Source organism: Hordeum vulgare, chromosome 1H (assembly GCF_904849725.1).
Source record: "Hordeum vulgare subsp. vulgare chromosome 1H, MorexV3_pseudomolecules_assembly, whole genome shotgun sequence".
Taxonomy (NCBI): Eukaryota; Viridiplantae; Streptophyta; class Magnoliopsida; order Poales; family Poaceae; genus Hordeum; species Hordeum vulgare.
In genome coordinates, this window is record NC_058518.1 from 7,256,039 (window position 1) to 7,272,758 (window position 16,720).

A 16,720-nucleotide genomic window follows, 5' to 3' on the forward strand; every position below is an offset into this window, starting at 1 on the left:
AACTTTTTCTACATAATGTTCCATTCATTTGGCACAAACAAATACACTTATTTATTTTTAATGTTCTTTCTCATGTCTCATTCTGTTGATAATAAAAAGGTTTGTTTAAACTTCTTGTAAATCTAAATAATACGATTTTCCATTGCTTAACAAAAAAGTATTATTTCATTCTATTACATATATTTTCTGATTAACTCGCACAGTGGCCCTCTCAAGTGTGCGAGCAAGTGTTCTACTATAACCATCACAAACATTATGTAAATAACGTATCACTTATGTGGTAAAGTTCTTTAAATAAGTTATATGACATTTCGGGGAAAACATTTTAAATTGATGATCAAATGTGGTCTTCACATGCGATTGTTAGTGCTCTAAGTGTTAGCTACCGTGAGGAACAGGTTAATTATTCTGCAGGATATGTGTTAGGGGGCTAATTAGCCTAGAACAAATGCATGGTTCAGTTCATGTGATTTTTGATGGATCAAGGTTCAATCTAGAATTTGTTGGGGTGATTGTGGCAGCTCGTTTTGTTATGGGGAAGATTTTCCGTCGGAGACACAGGCACATGAAGAATTTGTTGCGGTGATTTTCCAAGTTTCATATGTACTCATCACATAGTTTGAAACAATAAGGTTCTGTAACTATCACAAATGTTATTCAATTAAAGTCCGGACCAGGAGCATATAGAATTTTAGATCCCACATCTGCGATGCTAGCTACATGTACTAAACTTTTGCTACACCTGGACGAATTCCATGTACCGTATCATTCTGATGCATGTGATAATGCAGGGCTCTTGTGTTAATTATGGTACTATATGCCTATGGACCATCTACAATATCATTCTTATGCATGCGATAACGCAGGCCTCTTGTGTCATTCATCAGCACGTAACACCCTCATATTCTTCTCACACATAGTTGACAATAAGAGTTACACTCGGGGGGGGGGGGGGGGGGGGCTAAACCGGCAGTGTGGTGCAGTACGGAGCAGTTACACATGACGCTGTAACATTCACTTACTCTGGGAGTTGGTCGTAATACTTGGTTAGGCCATGTTGAAGATCTTCTGTTCGCCCCTGTAAACACTGACGCAGTAACAAGTTCGCGAGTTTGCCTTAAAAAATGTACTATTATTCTATACTTGTAAGTTCTATATACTTCAGAGTCATACCAGACCAGGAGCATCTAGAATTTTAGATCCCACATCTGCGGTGCAAGGTACTAAACTGTTGCTACCTGAACGAATTCCATGTATCGTTCTTACTATCTCTTATGCATGTGATCTTGCATGGGCTCTTGTGTTGAGTATGGTATATGCCTCCTATGCATGTGTTATTCTTCACGTAACACCCTCATATTTTTCTGACACAGAGTTGGCAACAATACTGGCGATCGAGTTACAACTGGGATGTAGGTTAACCGGCGACATGCCGCTCTCAACGTGCAAGTGCAGCAGCCCTATAACGTGCGTCCACATGGATCTCTGCAGTTGGCCGGTGGAAATCCATGGTGATTCCTATGTATTTCTGGCAATGTGCAGGCTCACTGCTGGCGCTGGGTGGCTACTAGGGGCGTACAAAGGCGGCTAAGTTTTCCTTCATTTTAAATGGTATTCTTGATTTGCGACAATCCTAAGGGCCTATTTAGCGGGAAAAATCTACCAAAATACTTTACCTTGATTTTGGTGATACATTGGGTTTTCGAAGGCGGACCGAGAGGGAGCTCGAAGCACGCCTCCTGCAGGTGTAGATGGTCACGGTGGAACACATGGTTTGTGATTGATGAGATATTTTAGGAATTTTACGATGGAAGCCACCCGCAATTGCCCAACAATTTTGTGTGAATATTTACGAAAGAGTATGGCTTTGACATTTAAAACATTTGGACATGTCCGAAATGTCTTTGACATTGATTGAAATATGAAAACAATAGAAATTTATGTGAGTATTTATAAATTATGTTTGTGAGCATCGTGAGTGTACCTTTTCAAAGCTACATTTTTGTTTTGTGCGTGTACCATACAGTATTGTACAGGTCGACCAGGATAGAAAACCATGCGTGTTAGGATCTTGTTGCATGCAGCGTCACCATACAATATGAAGGCTCATGCGAGGGATGGTTCCAACTAGACAAAGATAATCCGGTCTTGATAGAGGGGCAAGGCTGTCCCGTCGACAGTTTTCTTGAAAAACCCTGCGATCGCTATGCACGTAGGAAGGGGGTTTGACAAAAAAGCGACGAATAGGTGAACGTCACCAATTTTTTAGATAAGAAAAAGGAGAAGAAGGATGTTTACCGTTTGCTAGCAGACCCTTATATTACGGACCTATATCGCGCGTTTACAGTTTGCAAAAAATCGCTTTTTACGACTAGCGAGGGTCGCGGCAAAACATAACCCGCATCGTGGAACTATAAAACAGAATATTCACGAATATTCTGTTCTACAGTTTCATGGGCAGGTTCTGTTCTGCCATGGCCCTTGCCAACCCGCAAATCGCAAGAATTCAAACTTACAATTTGGCATCAATTCCATTGATTTGTAGCAAATTTGAACAACCAAACACAATTTTCGCTCAAATTAAACCATTGTTTTTTTATCAAGACACTAAAGAACATCATGCAAAAGCAACCACCATCTTCACCACCGTCTTGGTTCTCGTTTCTCTCCACAACCCCAAAAGAATCTCACGCAAAAGCCATTATCATCTCCGTGACCATCATCGTCAACATCATCACTCTCCATTTCCGCCACCCATTCCCCCACCGGCGCTGAAGTCATCACACCTTGCAGCCATCATTCTTCTCTTCAAGATTTCTTTTCTTGCCATATCATGTCATTCTTTGGTGATGTCGTTCATTTTATTGTGATTCATTGTCATGATCTTGTTCTCCTCTGCAAGAAGCTTGGACAAAGCCTTGTTCTCCTCGGTAAGGGCTTTCCTCTCCTCAATGGCGGCCTTGCACAACCCTTCTTCCTTGAGTAAGGGCCACTTTCTTGCTTCTCCTGCGCTTTCTTCTCGGCCAACTCCTGCTTCATCTCCTCATTTGATTGCACCATGATATCTATCTTATCATGCAAGCTTGATGCCTTCGATTCCCTCTTGATCTTGTCCTTCGCCTTTTTGTTTCCATCCGACTTGTTCTTGTTTCTTGGGCCATCATCATCTTCATCATCATCATCCGTCTCGGTGAGGGAGCCATTCTTCGGTGGGGATTCTTCCTCAATGAACTCCCAGTTTTGGCTATGTTGATGCAATTTCGAACAATGCTCTAGGTTGAATGACCTACCATGGGAAGCTTCCATGTCCTTGTACCTTTCTTGCACAATTACTCCTAAAAAACAAAAACAAAATTCAACATATGAAACATGTTTCAAACATTTAAAGTACAACGTGAGAAAGAACTCACATAGTTCAATTCAACGGTATCACTTGGTGGTGCATTGCGGTCTTATTCCAAGCAAGCAGCCCAACGGCTACAAACCGGCTTGATAGCGTCCCAACGACCTTGAAGAGACCTCAAGGTGAGCGGTGTTCTATTGGGATACTTCGCCATGAAGCAGAGGAATTGACCCTCTATCATTTGCCAATAGCACTTGGCGGTTTGTCTGTGATGGTCGTCGCATCAAGAGACACAACTTCCCACGCCTTGATAAAAAACTAACAAAAGAATTGTCACCGCATGTTAATTTTTATGCCAAACAAACTAACAACAAGAAGCTATGCATATTCTTCTTATTATTCCACTCAAATCATGGTGAAGTCAGATTTGATACAGGGGATTACTCCACTTTAAGATTATATACAATTTAAAGTTCAGAACCGAGTGACCATACCAGCAGAGGAGAGTAGTCTACTTTGAACCATGCTTGCGCCTTTGTTCTCAAATCACGCGAGAAAACCAAAACATACAAACTGTGCGTGCTATGCAGATGTGGAGGAGGGGGGAAGCTCACCATGTTTGCTAGGATGGGCAAGCAGCCATCCGTCTGCTAGTCCTTCCACATGACCAATGTCCAGTCTATAATGAGCAAGCTAAAAAAAGTGTAATGTATGTGTCCAGTAAACATGCACACAACAAAATAGCAATCGGCCGGTCATCTAATCTATGTAAAACAATTCAGTGATCCCACTCCTATCTTGCATTGTTTCATTGACAAAACCCATTAAAATGAGAGTCATGAATGAGTGAAAAGAAATACATGTTCTGTTATGGAGCTAGCAGTTAGGAAATAGCATGTCTAGCTTTCCAAATCAAGAAGATTTAGACAATCGAGCAACAATAGATGATCAAGCAACAGTGAAAATGACCAAATGAACTGTACATGATCATAGGAACGATTGATATCAGGAATGCACTGTTAGGGTACATAGGACAGAACATGCCAGAATTTGATAACAACCCTAGGAATCAAACAACCATGTCATCACTAGTAGACGAATCAGAGTTATAGTGTTTTAGAGGACATGCCATAAGGGGCTTCTTTATAACAAAGCCTGGTAAACCATCACACATATCACACAGCCAAAACATTCCAACCACTGGCATGGAGATCAACCAAGGACCAACTGCAACCAGCACACACATTACCCAGCACGTCGACAAGGGAAACACTCCAGCGCATGCAACACAATACCCGGCAAAAGACAAAAACTCATAGGACTAAAATTGAGGGCTAAATCCACTAATTATTTTACCATAATCACCACGAGAAGCACAAGTGCTTGCATTAGAGACCATCAGCGCAACCCAGAATCCTAGAAATTGCCATGTAATTAAATGTACCAAGGATGGATGGTCATCAGCACAAGTGCTTGCATTGCAAGACGAGTGTTTGTGACTCCTTGAGCATCTCAATGAGTTCAAATCGATTTCCGAATGCAACATCATATGTGAACTATAATTATGTGCAATAATTCTGCCAACATAAACAAAATGATACGAAAACAAGGCATGATCGTACTGAAGAAAACTAATAAAATGAGCCTACTACTAAGTTTTCCACTCATTCAAAATTCATTTGTACTTTCAAGTAATACTTTGACAAAAACTCAGGTATAACTTGGTATTTATAATATAGCAGGCCCCCAAAACAAAACGAAAATAACAAATGGCAACTCATATGTGACAATTCTAGTAAAAAGCAGCAGCAAGTGTGATAAAAGGAAGTTCTTGTACTAGGTTGTAGTAGCAGTTGCTAGTACCTTTCTTCACGGACAGATGAAGAACAATAATGTTCTCTTCCTTTTCCTGACTGAGATCAGCACCACAATCTAGAATGTAACTGAAGAAGGGCGGGTTTAAGCCATCCACGGTGTGCCCCAACCTCCAGGGGAACCTTGACAATGTAACAATTTAATTCATGACACTGACAAAGACCAACATGTATATATATTAGGAAGTAGTAACAAACATGAGCAGGCTAATGGACATGGGAAGTGTGTAATCGTGTAAGGACAGGCTATGGTTTGATATATTCCAAATTATCACCATTTACATGAAAACCAAAAAGAACTGGACATATATTCACATGTTGAGCTATACTGTTTTTCCTGAATCCGAATAATGATAGGATGCCCAGTTTACATAGTGCCTACTCCAGCCACCAAGTCTCTAATTTAGAAAGAATGGGCTATATTCTACACTAACCCAGCAACACAGACATGATGATTCACTCCAACTGTATTTGAATATAAAATATATGTTTGGACCCCGGCTAGTCCCAGGGCCTATGCTAGTCCCAGGTTCCATTGAAACTAGTATAGAGCTTGCAAGTTGCAATTGTTGCATCAACATTGTGTACAATGATGTTTTGCCGGGGGGATGAGAATAGGAACGCGATGATGTGACACCTTTTGCACGCATCCTGGATAGGAGCAGTTAGTAGATACGTGCTTTGCCGACTACTAGAACCGTGGTCCATGGCCATCAATACCACAAATGGAAGGACAGGCTAGTTGGTTCTGTAAATTGAAAAAAAAACATTATTTCCATGTCAAAGTATTATGATAACAATCCGAAAATAGGAAATGGCCGATACTGAAATTTAAAGTATTGAACGTCACAAGCATGGGTACAGCTAGTGTCACACGTCCAACAATCTAAAGTGAGACTACTGCTGCTATCACTGGCAGTGGAGCAGGAAAGGCGCTAGTTTTGACAACTTGTATGTGTACTACTGCAAATGAACCAGATCAACCATGCGGCTAACTGAAAAATGGAAACAAAGTCCTCCACATGCCTTGGAATTATTTCTCACATGTTGACCCGACAAACAATTAACTAGTTGATTACTCGGATGTATGCAGACCGTTATTTATTTCTTCAAGTAATTTTTCGTTTCAGGTGATCCAAGTCTAGCCAGAATTGCACGAGGAATCGTACTTGCAAAATTAACTTGATGCTCGCGAGACTGGAGAGTGCTGCTACATGCACAAATTCAGTCTTCCAGGTTGACCTCTCAAATATTTTAGGTCTTGATAGATGACCATGTCATGGGCTCATGGCAACCTATGGTCACCATAGTACTATTAGAGTATCTCTAGCAGACCCCCTAAAAGGGCCGAACCCGCAAAATAACCGCCAAAATACAGGTCAAGGCGGAAAATGCTGCTAGACCAGACCCCACTACCGCGTCCGGCCCGTAATTTTTTTTTGCGGGGCGCGACAAAATGCCCACCCTAACCCGCGAAAATGCAGGTTCTTCCGCCCACCCCGTCGGTGCCCTGTATATATCTAAGCGGTTAGTTGGTGGGACATTTCACCCGCGCTTTTCCCCCACCTACCGCCGCCGGGTGCCGCCTTCGATTCCGGCCGTACCAGCCGTCCGGATCATGACGGTGGGCCGCCGCAGTCCCAAGATCGGCCTCCACCACGCCCTCGTGCCTCGGCTTACCGGAAAGCTACAAATCGGTGGTTGTTTTGTCGCGACCACCAGATTGGCTTTTCCAGCCACCGTTGGCTGCACCAAAGCCATGGATTGGTCGGGAGCACCCCGCACAGCCTCGGCAAAGCGCGAGCGCCGCATGCAGGTACTGGTTCCATCCTCTAGTTGCTGGCGTCGGTTTGCCGGCAAGGACTCTTCCGGCCATCGCTTGGGCTCGGCTTGCCGATGCCACTCATAGAGTGCGATGACTGCCTAGAAACAGTGTTGCGGCTCACATCCAACACACGGCAGCACCTCGGATGGGTATTCTTCAAATGCAGAAACGACGGGGTATGCCCTTCTTCCTCTTCTGCTTTGTCAACTTATTTGGTTAAATTATGGTAGCTTATTGAGGTGTTCATCTGTGTAGGAAGGTAGATGCTAATTTTGGTATTGGAAAGAAGAATACATCGATCTATTGATAGAAAGAAACTTAATAGATGTTCGTGCACTCCTTAGTATAATTGAACCTAACGATGCAGCTGCATGTGCAATTAGAATAGATATTAGAGGTGAATCAACGTCTAATTGTTTAGAATCAAAGCCGAAGAATGAAGAATGCAAGATGAAGAACCCCTGGATCAACAATGAATGCATGGAGAAGATGTTGATCCAACTAGTGGGAGCAGTTATGGAAGTTGGATATCTTCTAAAATGTCTAATCGTGGTTCTTGTTTTTTTTGGTCTTGCTGTTTTAGCAATAATTTGGTGAATTATGATGTATCCAATGCCTTTGAAGAAAATAAAGAAGCAACTAAATGTGTTTTCATGCCTGAAAATGCAATGGAAATAATAGATTTCGCAGGCCAGCGTGGGCGGCGGCCCAGCAGACCCCGTAAAATGGACCCTCATAAAAGGATATTTTGCCGCACACGCCGGTCCACAAAAGGGTTTTTCCGCGAACTGCAAACGACTTTTGCGGATCGGCTTTATACGAGGTCTGCTATAGATGCTCTTACATATAAGCAGGAGTCAAATACACGAATTCAGACTGAAGAAGCCATACGTACATGTTCCATATATTATCATCTATCATATAAATGAAGCAGGTATTTGTTCTACCCGAGCGCAACCAGAGGGGAGCAGGGGAAGGAGAGGAGCTAACCATGACTGTTATGGAGCCGATGCCGAACAGGCAGCGGGTCCAACGAAAGAGCCTACCACCACACACCTCGATGAACCCCTTGTCATCTCGTGTACCGTTGGAATCCTGCTGCTGCTGCACAAGAAGGACATAACGAATGTTGATCTCAAATGGAGAAGGAAAAGAAGAAATCATGTCCTAGTAATGGATCCAGTAACAAAGACCTGTCCTAGACGCTGGAGCGGGGCTCCATGGAGTTCAGCTTGGGGGTGCCCTCCCTGGGTGAGCTTGTCGAGCCCCACCAACACGTACCAATGTTTAGCACCTGCACATGCAGTGCAAAAAAGAGGTCAATCAACATACCAAAGTGATGAGAGGTTTATGACCATTGTCAACCTGAACCCATGGTCAATACTGTTCGATCTAGTACTGGTTTCCGTGTGGATGTGTGCCTAGCCAGTATTCAAATTTATTGATTGAGCTCAATCCTTCTGCTCATGAACTTGCTCGTAGGGCTGCACGGTGGGTTTTTCCTGAAAAGGATGGACCTTTCATGTAGTTAATTCTGCTGGTATGACTTTAATCTTGTTCCTCCAAAATGGGGTAGAACATGGTGGTTTGATGACATATTTATCTGTTGTGGTTACTCTCAGTATCCGGCAATTACTTTCACCAACTCAAGAAATTATACGAGGCCATGAAGTTCAAAATTTTGGATAGACATGTGTCACTTTTTAAAAAGAATGTTGATACAGAAGTGCATCTCTCTCGAAGAAAAAGATACAGCTTTTTTGAAAACACATATACTATAGATAGGCAAGAACCTGTTTTTTTTTTCTTTTCTTTTAGAACAAATATAATAGACTTGGCAAATGGCTGGACCTGTTTTACACGTTATTCAACAGAAGAGCATATAATGAACATTTTATTCCACAGTAATGTCAATGTGCGCACTCAAAAGCAATATGCTTCATTTCAATGGAGGAAAAAATATCCATTTGACACAGGGATACGGTCAATTTCAACAACAAAATAGGCAACATCACAGAAAAATAGAACTCCGGTGAGATTGTAGAGGTGTTGGCAAGAGCCTCTCTCTCTCCCAATGGATGCACACACGCGCGCAAGCTGTTGGAGCAAATTGACACAAGCAAAAACAGAGGAGGAGGAGAGCAGCACACACACAGATTTGTTTTGCAGGCAACGGATGCCTTTTTTCTTTCTTCTTGCTTGACCAACAACACACACCGGTTCTGCTTTTGATGTCCAGTTACAAAAATCATTTTCTTGTACCGAATTTGAGAGGGGAAGATGGGTTAGAGCAGCTTACTACCTTGACGAGCGAGGAGAACCAGAGGAGGGATGTCCATGGCGTACAGAGCAGCAGCACAACAAGCAGGTGCATGTCCCCTAGAGCAGCAGTACAGCAGGCGGATGAAACAACCTTCCTCTCCCATGGCGAAGGTGCTCGATCAGGGAGAGAGAAAAGGTGAGGTGAGGAAGAGCCTACAGAAATATTACGAGACCGAAAGTTGAAGATTTTGGAGAGACATGCGCGGCCTTCTTAAAAAGAATACTGATAGAGGCAAACTAGATGTACACAAAATAGAATAGAGCAGCTCATAATGTCTAGCACTATACACAAAATAGGCAACTTCAGAGAAAAATAGTAGTCGTACTCTAGTGAGATTGTAGGGAGGCGCCAAACCAGATGAGATCATGCGAATAACAAATCATTTTTTTGTAAAGATCTTTCAGGTAGGCAAGAACCTGTTTTTTTTTCGTTTTGAACAACTATAATAGAGCTGGCAAATGGTTGGCTCCTTCTTACAAGTCATTCAAAAGAATAGAACAGCTCCGTGATGTCTAGCACTCGAAAGCAATATGCTTCATTTCAAAGAAGGAAAAACAAAAAGACTCATTTGACAGAATAATAGGGCCAGTTCAACAACAAAATAGGCAACGTCGCAGAAAAATACTACTCTAATGAGCTGGATCATTTTCTTGTACCAAATCTGAGGAAATCTGAGAGGATGAGATGGGTCGGAGCAGCTTATTACTTCCTTTCTGGTTTAGGGTCTTGAGCAGCAGCACATGCCTCCTCTCCCATGGTGCCTTCCACGCTCGCCATGGCCGGTGATAGGGTTCAGGTTCCTCTTGCCTGCTAGGTCGCCATGGCCGCGGGCTAGGGAGGGAGGGACTGCTGCTGGTGTGGCCATGGCATCGAGCTAGGGTTTCGTCCTGAGCTGCTGGATTCGATCTGGGGTGTAGGGAGAGAAGGGTGGCGTAGAAGGCGGAGGCCGGAAGGTCGCCGACGAGTCTGGGAGTGGGGAGCTCGCCGGTTGTCGGAGAGGGAGGTGGTCATTGGCGGCTGGATGGGGATGGGGATGGGATGGGGATGGGGATGAGATGGGGTTGGGGTTGGGGTTGGGGGCGGGGTTGGTTGGGAATCGGGAAGGAGGGCCTATCGTCTCTACTGGTTGGTGTTTGGTTATCTTAAAAATCATTTTTAATTGGCACCGATGGGCCTGCCCGCTGCAATAGTTCAAAACCATGAAAAATTTCATGTGGTCTTGGCGGGCCTGTACGCGCCGGTTCGAAACGAATTTTCCTTCTGGCGCGGACCAACAAGAGCGCGCGAGCCATAGAAGGTTTTCGTCATCGACGAATGCTTCTGATTGGTCAGCGTTGAGCTCTCATGGATCGATCCCCTCCTTCCATTTGGTCCATTCATTTTTTCGAATCCAACGACATACACTTCACGTCACGTGGATCATGCTCATTGCTCTCTGTATATCCCGTTTAACGATTCTAGCCTAAACTTCCTTCACCTATTATATATAAATCTAAATGTAAAACCTAATAAACATGTTCAATACAAATATACTCCCTTCGTCTGGAATTACTTGTCGTAAAAGTAATAAAAATAAATGTATCTACAACTAAAATAAACCTAGATACATCCATTCCAAACGAAGGGACTACGAAACTAAGAAGACGTTCAACTTTGTTGGTATAAGTTTTTTCTTCATGTCTACCTCGTCCCGTGTTCCTCCCTCGTCTGATGGTGGACACCCGACTAGTCCCTATAAATTTGACCATCAACTTTGTTGGTATAAGTTTTTTCTTCATGTCTACCTCTCCTTTTGTTGCTATTATTTTGTCCCTATAAAAGGCACAGTGTCCACAACAGCAGCGATCAATTCATTGCATGCAATGGTATTAATTAGAAAAATTAACATTTTTTTTTCTTTTTTTTCTCTTCGTCTTGGCCGCGATGCACAACCTAAGATGACCTATACACCAAGAAGGAGGAAGTACCTCTCCTTGATACTACCCATAGTGGGAGTAACATAGGTAGTACTCCCTCAATCTGGGTTTTATAGAGCATGTGCTTAGTTCAACTTTGTTGATTCCATGCTTCATGGCGGTAAACGGGCTCAATGCAGTAAGGATCCCGGTGGGATGGTGGATTGCCACTGGAGATAACCCTCCGACTCCATACGTTGGAGGCTCTCTCCAAGCCTTGGACAACGCCTTTCGATGGGCAGAGTACGTAGTCTAATTCACGAAATTGATTTTTTTCGAAACTTATCAATACAAAATTAAAGGAATTATGAATTAATCAACACATTTGTGGATGTATTTGTAGGGCACGCAAGCTAGGAGTGATCATAGGCTTGCAAGAAGCTCTTCGGTTGGGATTATTTCTCAATCAACTTTCACTTTTGGCTATGTTGATGCAATTTCAAACAATGCTTTAGGTTGAATGGCCTACCACAGGAAGCTTCCGTGTCCTTGTACCTTTCTTACAGAATTTCTACCACAGGGAGTTTTTCCACATGGTTTCTCACGAAAGGTTTTTAATGAGGCAATATCAATGCAAGCATGGACGATATATGTCATTTTCTCTTTATTTTCCCACTGGGTTTTAGAAGGAGTTTTTCATGGCATATTGTATGTTTTCTTCTCAATTTTTTCCACAGGGTTTTGGAGGAGAACATTTCAAAGATGATGGGTCTCAAGGACAAGCGAGGATTAGGGGGTGTTAGGATTTATTTTAAACTAATTATAATAATTAGGGAATAATCCTCCCTTGTACAGAACCGCTTCGTGCGGGTTGCTAGCCAACCGACGCGACGGTGTTTTCACGACCCCCACGAGCGGACGCATCCGTTCGTGGCGACGGTTAATTCCCTGTGTATTTAATCCTCATGGATCATCAATGAAAGAGACAGTTCGATCAAATCATACTTTCACAGATGCATGTGCTCTCTCATCGCGACTCTCTCCCTTCCTAATCAAAGAATAGATAAAACGAATAGACCATCTGATTTAAAACAAGAGTCCATGTGAATATGCACTTCCATATACACACGCGTGCTTATCCTACTAATCCATGGCTCTAACGCAGTTTGTTAGCTGCACGCATGAGTGCGTGCGTGGCTCTTTGCTTATCCTACTAATCCACGCCAATATATCTTTCTTTCCCCAATAAATACACACGGCCGGCGGTGCGTGCGTGCATCCTTTCTTCTCCCTAGCTAGCAGCTTCTCGCCATGGAGCGCGTGTCGTGGCAACCACTTGCGCTCCTCCTCCTCGCGGCGGCCGCGGCCGTCGCCAGCGGCACTGAGGTCGGGTACGACGGCCGGTCGATGGTCATCGATGGCGAGCGCCGCCTCCTCATCTCCGGCTCCATCCACTACCCCAGGAGCACGCCAGAGGTATGCATTGCACACGGAGCAGCAGATGAATACACCATCGTCTCGTCTTAGTTTCCATGAATGAATTGTAAGTCTCGATCGTTGCTTGCCTGCAGATGTGGCCGGATCTGATCAGGAAGGCCAAGGAGGGCGGGCTGGACGCCATCGAGACGTACGTCTTCTGGAACGGCCACGAGCCTCGCCGCCGGCAGTACAACTTCGAGGGCAGCTACGACATCGTGCGCTTCTTCAAGGAGGTCCAGGACGCCGGCATGTACGCCATCCTCCGCATCGGCCCCTACATCTGCGGCGAGTGGAACTACGGCGGCCTGCCGGCATGGCTGCGCGACATCTCCGGCATGCAGTTCCGCATGCACAACAACCCCTTCGAGGTACCCACACTGCTAGCAGATCCTTCCCAACAATATAATGGTTTTCCTTGGAGGTCAAAATACGACCAAGTTATTGATGCTTGCAGCAAGAGATGGAGACCTTCACGACCCTCATCGTCGACAAGCTCAAGGAGGCCAAGATGTTCGCCGGACAGGGAGGCCCCATCATCCTCTCTCAGGTACGTAGTAACTAACTAATATTAATTATGTGAAACTTATCTAGCTTGCATTCCTAGCTACTTGTCGTCGACAAAAGAGTGGATCAGTGAATATAACATATATATATGTGAACAATTTACATATATAGATCCAGAACGAGTACGGGAACGTCATGGACAAGCTCAACAACGACGAGTCGGCGTCTGAGTACATCCACTGGTGCGCCGCCATGGCCAACAAGCAGAACGTAGGCGTGCCGTGGATCATGTGCCAGCAGGACCAAGACGTCCCACCCAACGTGGTCAGCGCATGCACATTTTCATCTTTCCTATTTTTGTCTCTACCAATTATTATTCTTCTTTCTTCCCAAGTGTAAAACAAAAAAAACTCAATGCTAAGTCTTCTTAATTACTAGATCAACACCTGCAACGGCTTCTACTGCCACGACTGGTTCCCCAAGAGGACCGACATCCCCAAGATCTGGACTGAGAACTGGACTGGCTGGTACCCTACATATATATATACCTGGATCAACCTTTATATATTAATTTTCCTTCTTTTTTTCTTATGGAACCTACATGCATATGCGCGAAATTGGTTAGCACGTTCTACTATATGTTGAATGAAGTTCAGATTGCTCTTACATTTTATCCACGATATATAATTAGGTTCAAAGCCTGGGACAAGCCTGATTTCCACCGGTCCGCCGAAGACATCGCCTTCTCTGTTGCCATGTTCTTCCAGACGCGAGGATCGCTCCAGAACTACTACATGGTGATTGATTTATAACTAATCTATACTTTTCTCTTCTACATTAATTTCCATCCTCTAGCAGGCTGGCATGAACTGAATTTTACATCATTTGACATGTTGATCGTCAATTTATATGTGATCAGTACCATGGTGGCACCAACTTTGGCCGCACGTCGGGTGGCCCATACATCACAACCAGCTATGACTACGATGCCCCTCTCGATGAGTACGGTACGTGAACCATCTCTTGTTGTTCCTTCAATTCATATATTCGTCCCAAGCTTATTTGCATCTTGTAAATTAATAATTAGTGTCAATATGCAAATCATATTCATTATCCTTTTATGTTTTTGTTTTCAGGTAACATCAGGCAGCCAAAATACGGGCACCTCAAGGACCTCCACAATGTCCTCAAGTCCATGGAGAAGATCCTACTCCATGGGGACTACAAGGACACCACCATGGGCAACACCAACGTCATGGTAACTAACATGCATTCACATACAATACAAAAATCCTAGCACTGTTTTTAATGGTGTTCACAACAAAATTGATCCATTTGGTTCATCAATATCTACACTAGGTTACCAAGTACACGCTGGACAACTCCTCTGCCTGCTTCATCAGCAACAAGTTCGACGACAAGGAGGTCAATGTGACCCTCGACGACGGCGCAACCCATGTCGTGCCCGCATGGTCCGTGAGCATCCTGCCGGACTGCAAGACCGTCGCGTACAACAGCGCCAAGATCAAGACACAGACGTCGGTGATGGTGAAGAGGCCGGGGGTGGAAACCGTGACGGATGGCCTTGCTTGGTCGTGGATGCCCGAGAACCTCCATCCTTTCATGACGGACGAGAAGGGTAACTTCAGGAAGAACGAGCTGCTCGAGCAGATCGCGACGTCGGGCGACCAGAGCGACTACCTATGGTACAGGACAAGGTAATCAAACATCTTGATGCTTAATACAGAACTACACTGTTGCATAAGATTGAAATATAAATTAATCTCTGGTGATGATCAAAATGTGCAGCTTGGAGCACAAGGGGGAATCGAACTACAAGTTGCACGTGAACACGACTGGCCATGAGCTCTACGCTTTCGTCAATGGCAAGCTTGTTGGTGAGCGTCCCAATATACTCTGAGTGGTTTGCACACTGATGGATTAATGAACTTGATCAAGCTAATGTTAATTGATTTGATTAATTGGCATGCAGGGAGGCACTACGCTCCTAATGGCGGATTCGTCTTCCAAATGGAGACACCGGTGAAGCTCCACTCTGGCAAGAACTACATCTCCCTCCTCAGCGCCACCATCGGGCTCAAGAACTATGGTGCTCTGTTCGAGATGATGCCCGCCGGCATCGTGGGAGGGCCGGTGAAGCTCGTCGACACCGTCACCAACACCACCGCCTACGACCTCTCCAACAGCTCCTGGTCCTACAAGGCCGGCCTCGCCGGCGAGTACAGGGAGACCCACCTCGACAAGGCCAAGGACCGCAGCCAATGGAGAGGCGGCACCATCCCGGTGCACCGCCCCTTCACCTGGTACAAGGCGACCTTTGAGGCCCCCACCGGTGAGGAGCCCGTGGTGGCGGACCTGCTGGGGCTCGGCAAGGGCGTGGTGTGGGTCAACGGCAACAACCTGGGCCGCTACTGGCCGTCATACGTCGCCGCGGACATGGACGGCTGCCGGCGGTGCGACTACCGCGGCACATTCATGGCGGATGGCGACGGGCAGAAGTGCCTCACTGGCTGCAACGAGCCGTCCCAGAGGTTCTACCATGTGCCACGGTCGTTCCTCAAGGCCGGCGAGCCCAACACGATGGTGCTGTTCGAGGAGGCCGGCGGCGACCCGACGAGGGTGAGCTTCCACACCGTCGCTGTCGGGGCGGCGTGCGTGGAGGCCGCCGAGGTCGGCGACGAGGTGGCGCTGGCGTGCAGCCATGGCAGGACCATCTCCAGCGTGGACGTGGCCAGCCTCGGCGTCACGCGCGGCAAGTGCGGCGCGTACCAGGGCGGCTGCGAGTCCAAGGCGGCGCTGGCGGCGTTCACGGCAGCGTGCGTCGGCAAGGAGTCGTGCACGGTGCGGCACACGGAGGACTTCCGCGCCGGGTCCGGGTGTGACTCCGGCGTGCTCACCGTGCAGGCAACCTGCTGATCCCCACATGAACCAAGGAATAAATTATAGTTAGTGTCGTTTAGGCTTAGTGTTAGCTAACGTCAATCAGGAGCTAGGCATATGTGTTAGGGGGCTAAGTAATTAGCCCAGAACAATTACATGGTTCGCTTCATGTGATTTTCGATGGAGATCATCGAGGTTAAACCAAGAATTTTTCGCCTCCTCGATCAGTTTGCTATAGGGTGAAGATTTTCGGTTGAAGAAACAGGCAGACAATACATATGCGTTGGTAATTTCTATTTCTTATATACATATGGGTTTGCTTATTTGAATCACAAGTAACAACGTGGGAAAATAAATTTTGCACCTTTAATTAAATTAAATATTTAACAGCATCCACGTATAGTTTAAAAAAATTAACTTTTTCTACATAATGTTCCATTCATTTGGCACAAACAAATACACTTATTTATTTTTAATGTTCTTTCTCATGTCTCATTCTGTTGATAATAAAAAGGTTTGTTTAAACTTCTTGTAAATCTAAATAATACGATTTTCCATTGCTTAACAAAAAAGTAT

General features: G+C 44.9%; 1 protein-coding gene and 2 long non-coding RNA genes across 3 annotated transcripts; 1 reads left to right on the forward strand and 2 right to left on the reverse strand.

Moving 5' to 3' along the window:
- Positions 1-3,663: 3,663 nt before the first annotated feature.
- On the reverse strand, positions 3,664-8,138 carry LOC123432228. The gene is made up of 3 exons (XR_006623871.1): positions 8,033-8,138; positions 5,855-5,965; positions 3,664-5,340 (listed from the first exon to the last, which is right to left on the reverse strand). It is a non-coding gene; the product is annotated as an uncharacterized LOC123432228 (long non-coding RNA).
- Positions 8,139-8,854: 716 nt separating this feature from the next.
- Positions 8,855-10,394, reverse strand: LOC123432334. Its single transcript, XR_006623972.1, has 2 exons — positions 10,072-10,394; positions 8,855-9,517 (listed from the first exon to the last, which is right to left on the reverse strand). It is a non-coding gene; the product is annotated as an uncharacterized LOC123432334 (long non-coding RNA).
- Positions 10,395-12,571: 2,177 nt separating this feature from the next.
- On the forward strand, positions 12,572-16,180 carry LOC123395085 (beta-galactosidase 1-like). Its single transcript, XM_045090019.1, has 11 exons — positions 12,572-12,736; positions 12,832-13,107; positions 13,194-13,286; positions 13,415-13,567; positions 13,682-13,770; positions 13,935-14,040; positions 14,163-14,250; positions 14,380-14,501; positions 14,603-14,961; positions 15,053-15,141; positions 15,237-16,180. The coding sequence occupies exons 1-11, from the start codon at positions 12,572-12,574 to the stop codon at positions 16,178-16,180; spliced, it is 2,484 nt and encodes an 827-aa protein (XP_044945954.1).
- Positions 16,181-16,720: the final 540 nt, after the last annotated feature.

What these genes read in the sequence shown, in the direction of transcription:
- LOC123395085 (XM_045090019.1), top strand. Translation starts at nt 12,572, where the DNA reads ATGGAGCGCGTGTCGTGGCAACCACTTGCGCTCCTCCTCCTCGCGGCG. An exon ending in TGCACAACAACCCCTTCGAG is followed by an intron (nt 13,108 to 13,193) that starts GTACCCACACTG and finishes TGATGCTTGCAG; the next exon opens with CAAGAGATGGAGACCTTCAC. An exon ending in CGCTCCAGAACTACTACATG is followed by an intron (nt 14,041 to 14,162) that starts GTGATTGATTTA and finishes ATATGTGATCAG; the next exon opens with TACCATGGTGGCACCAACTT.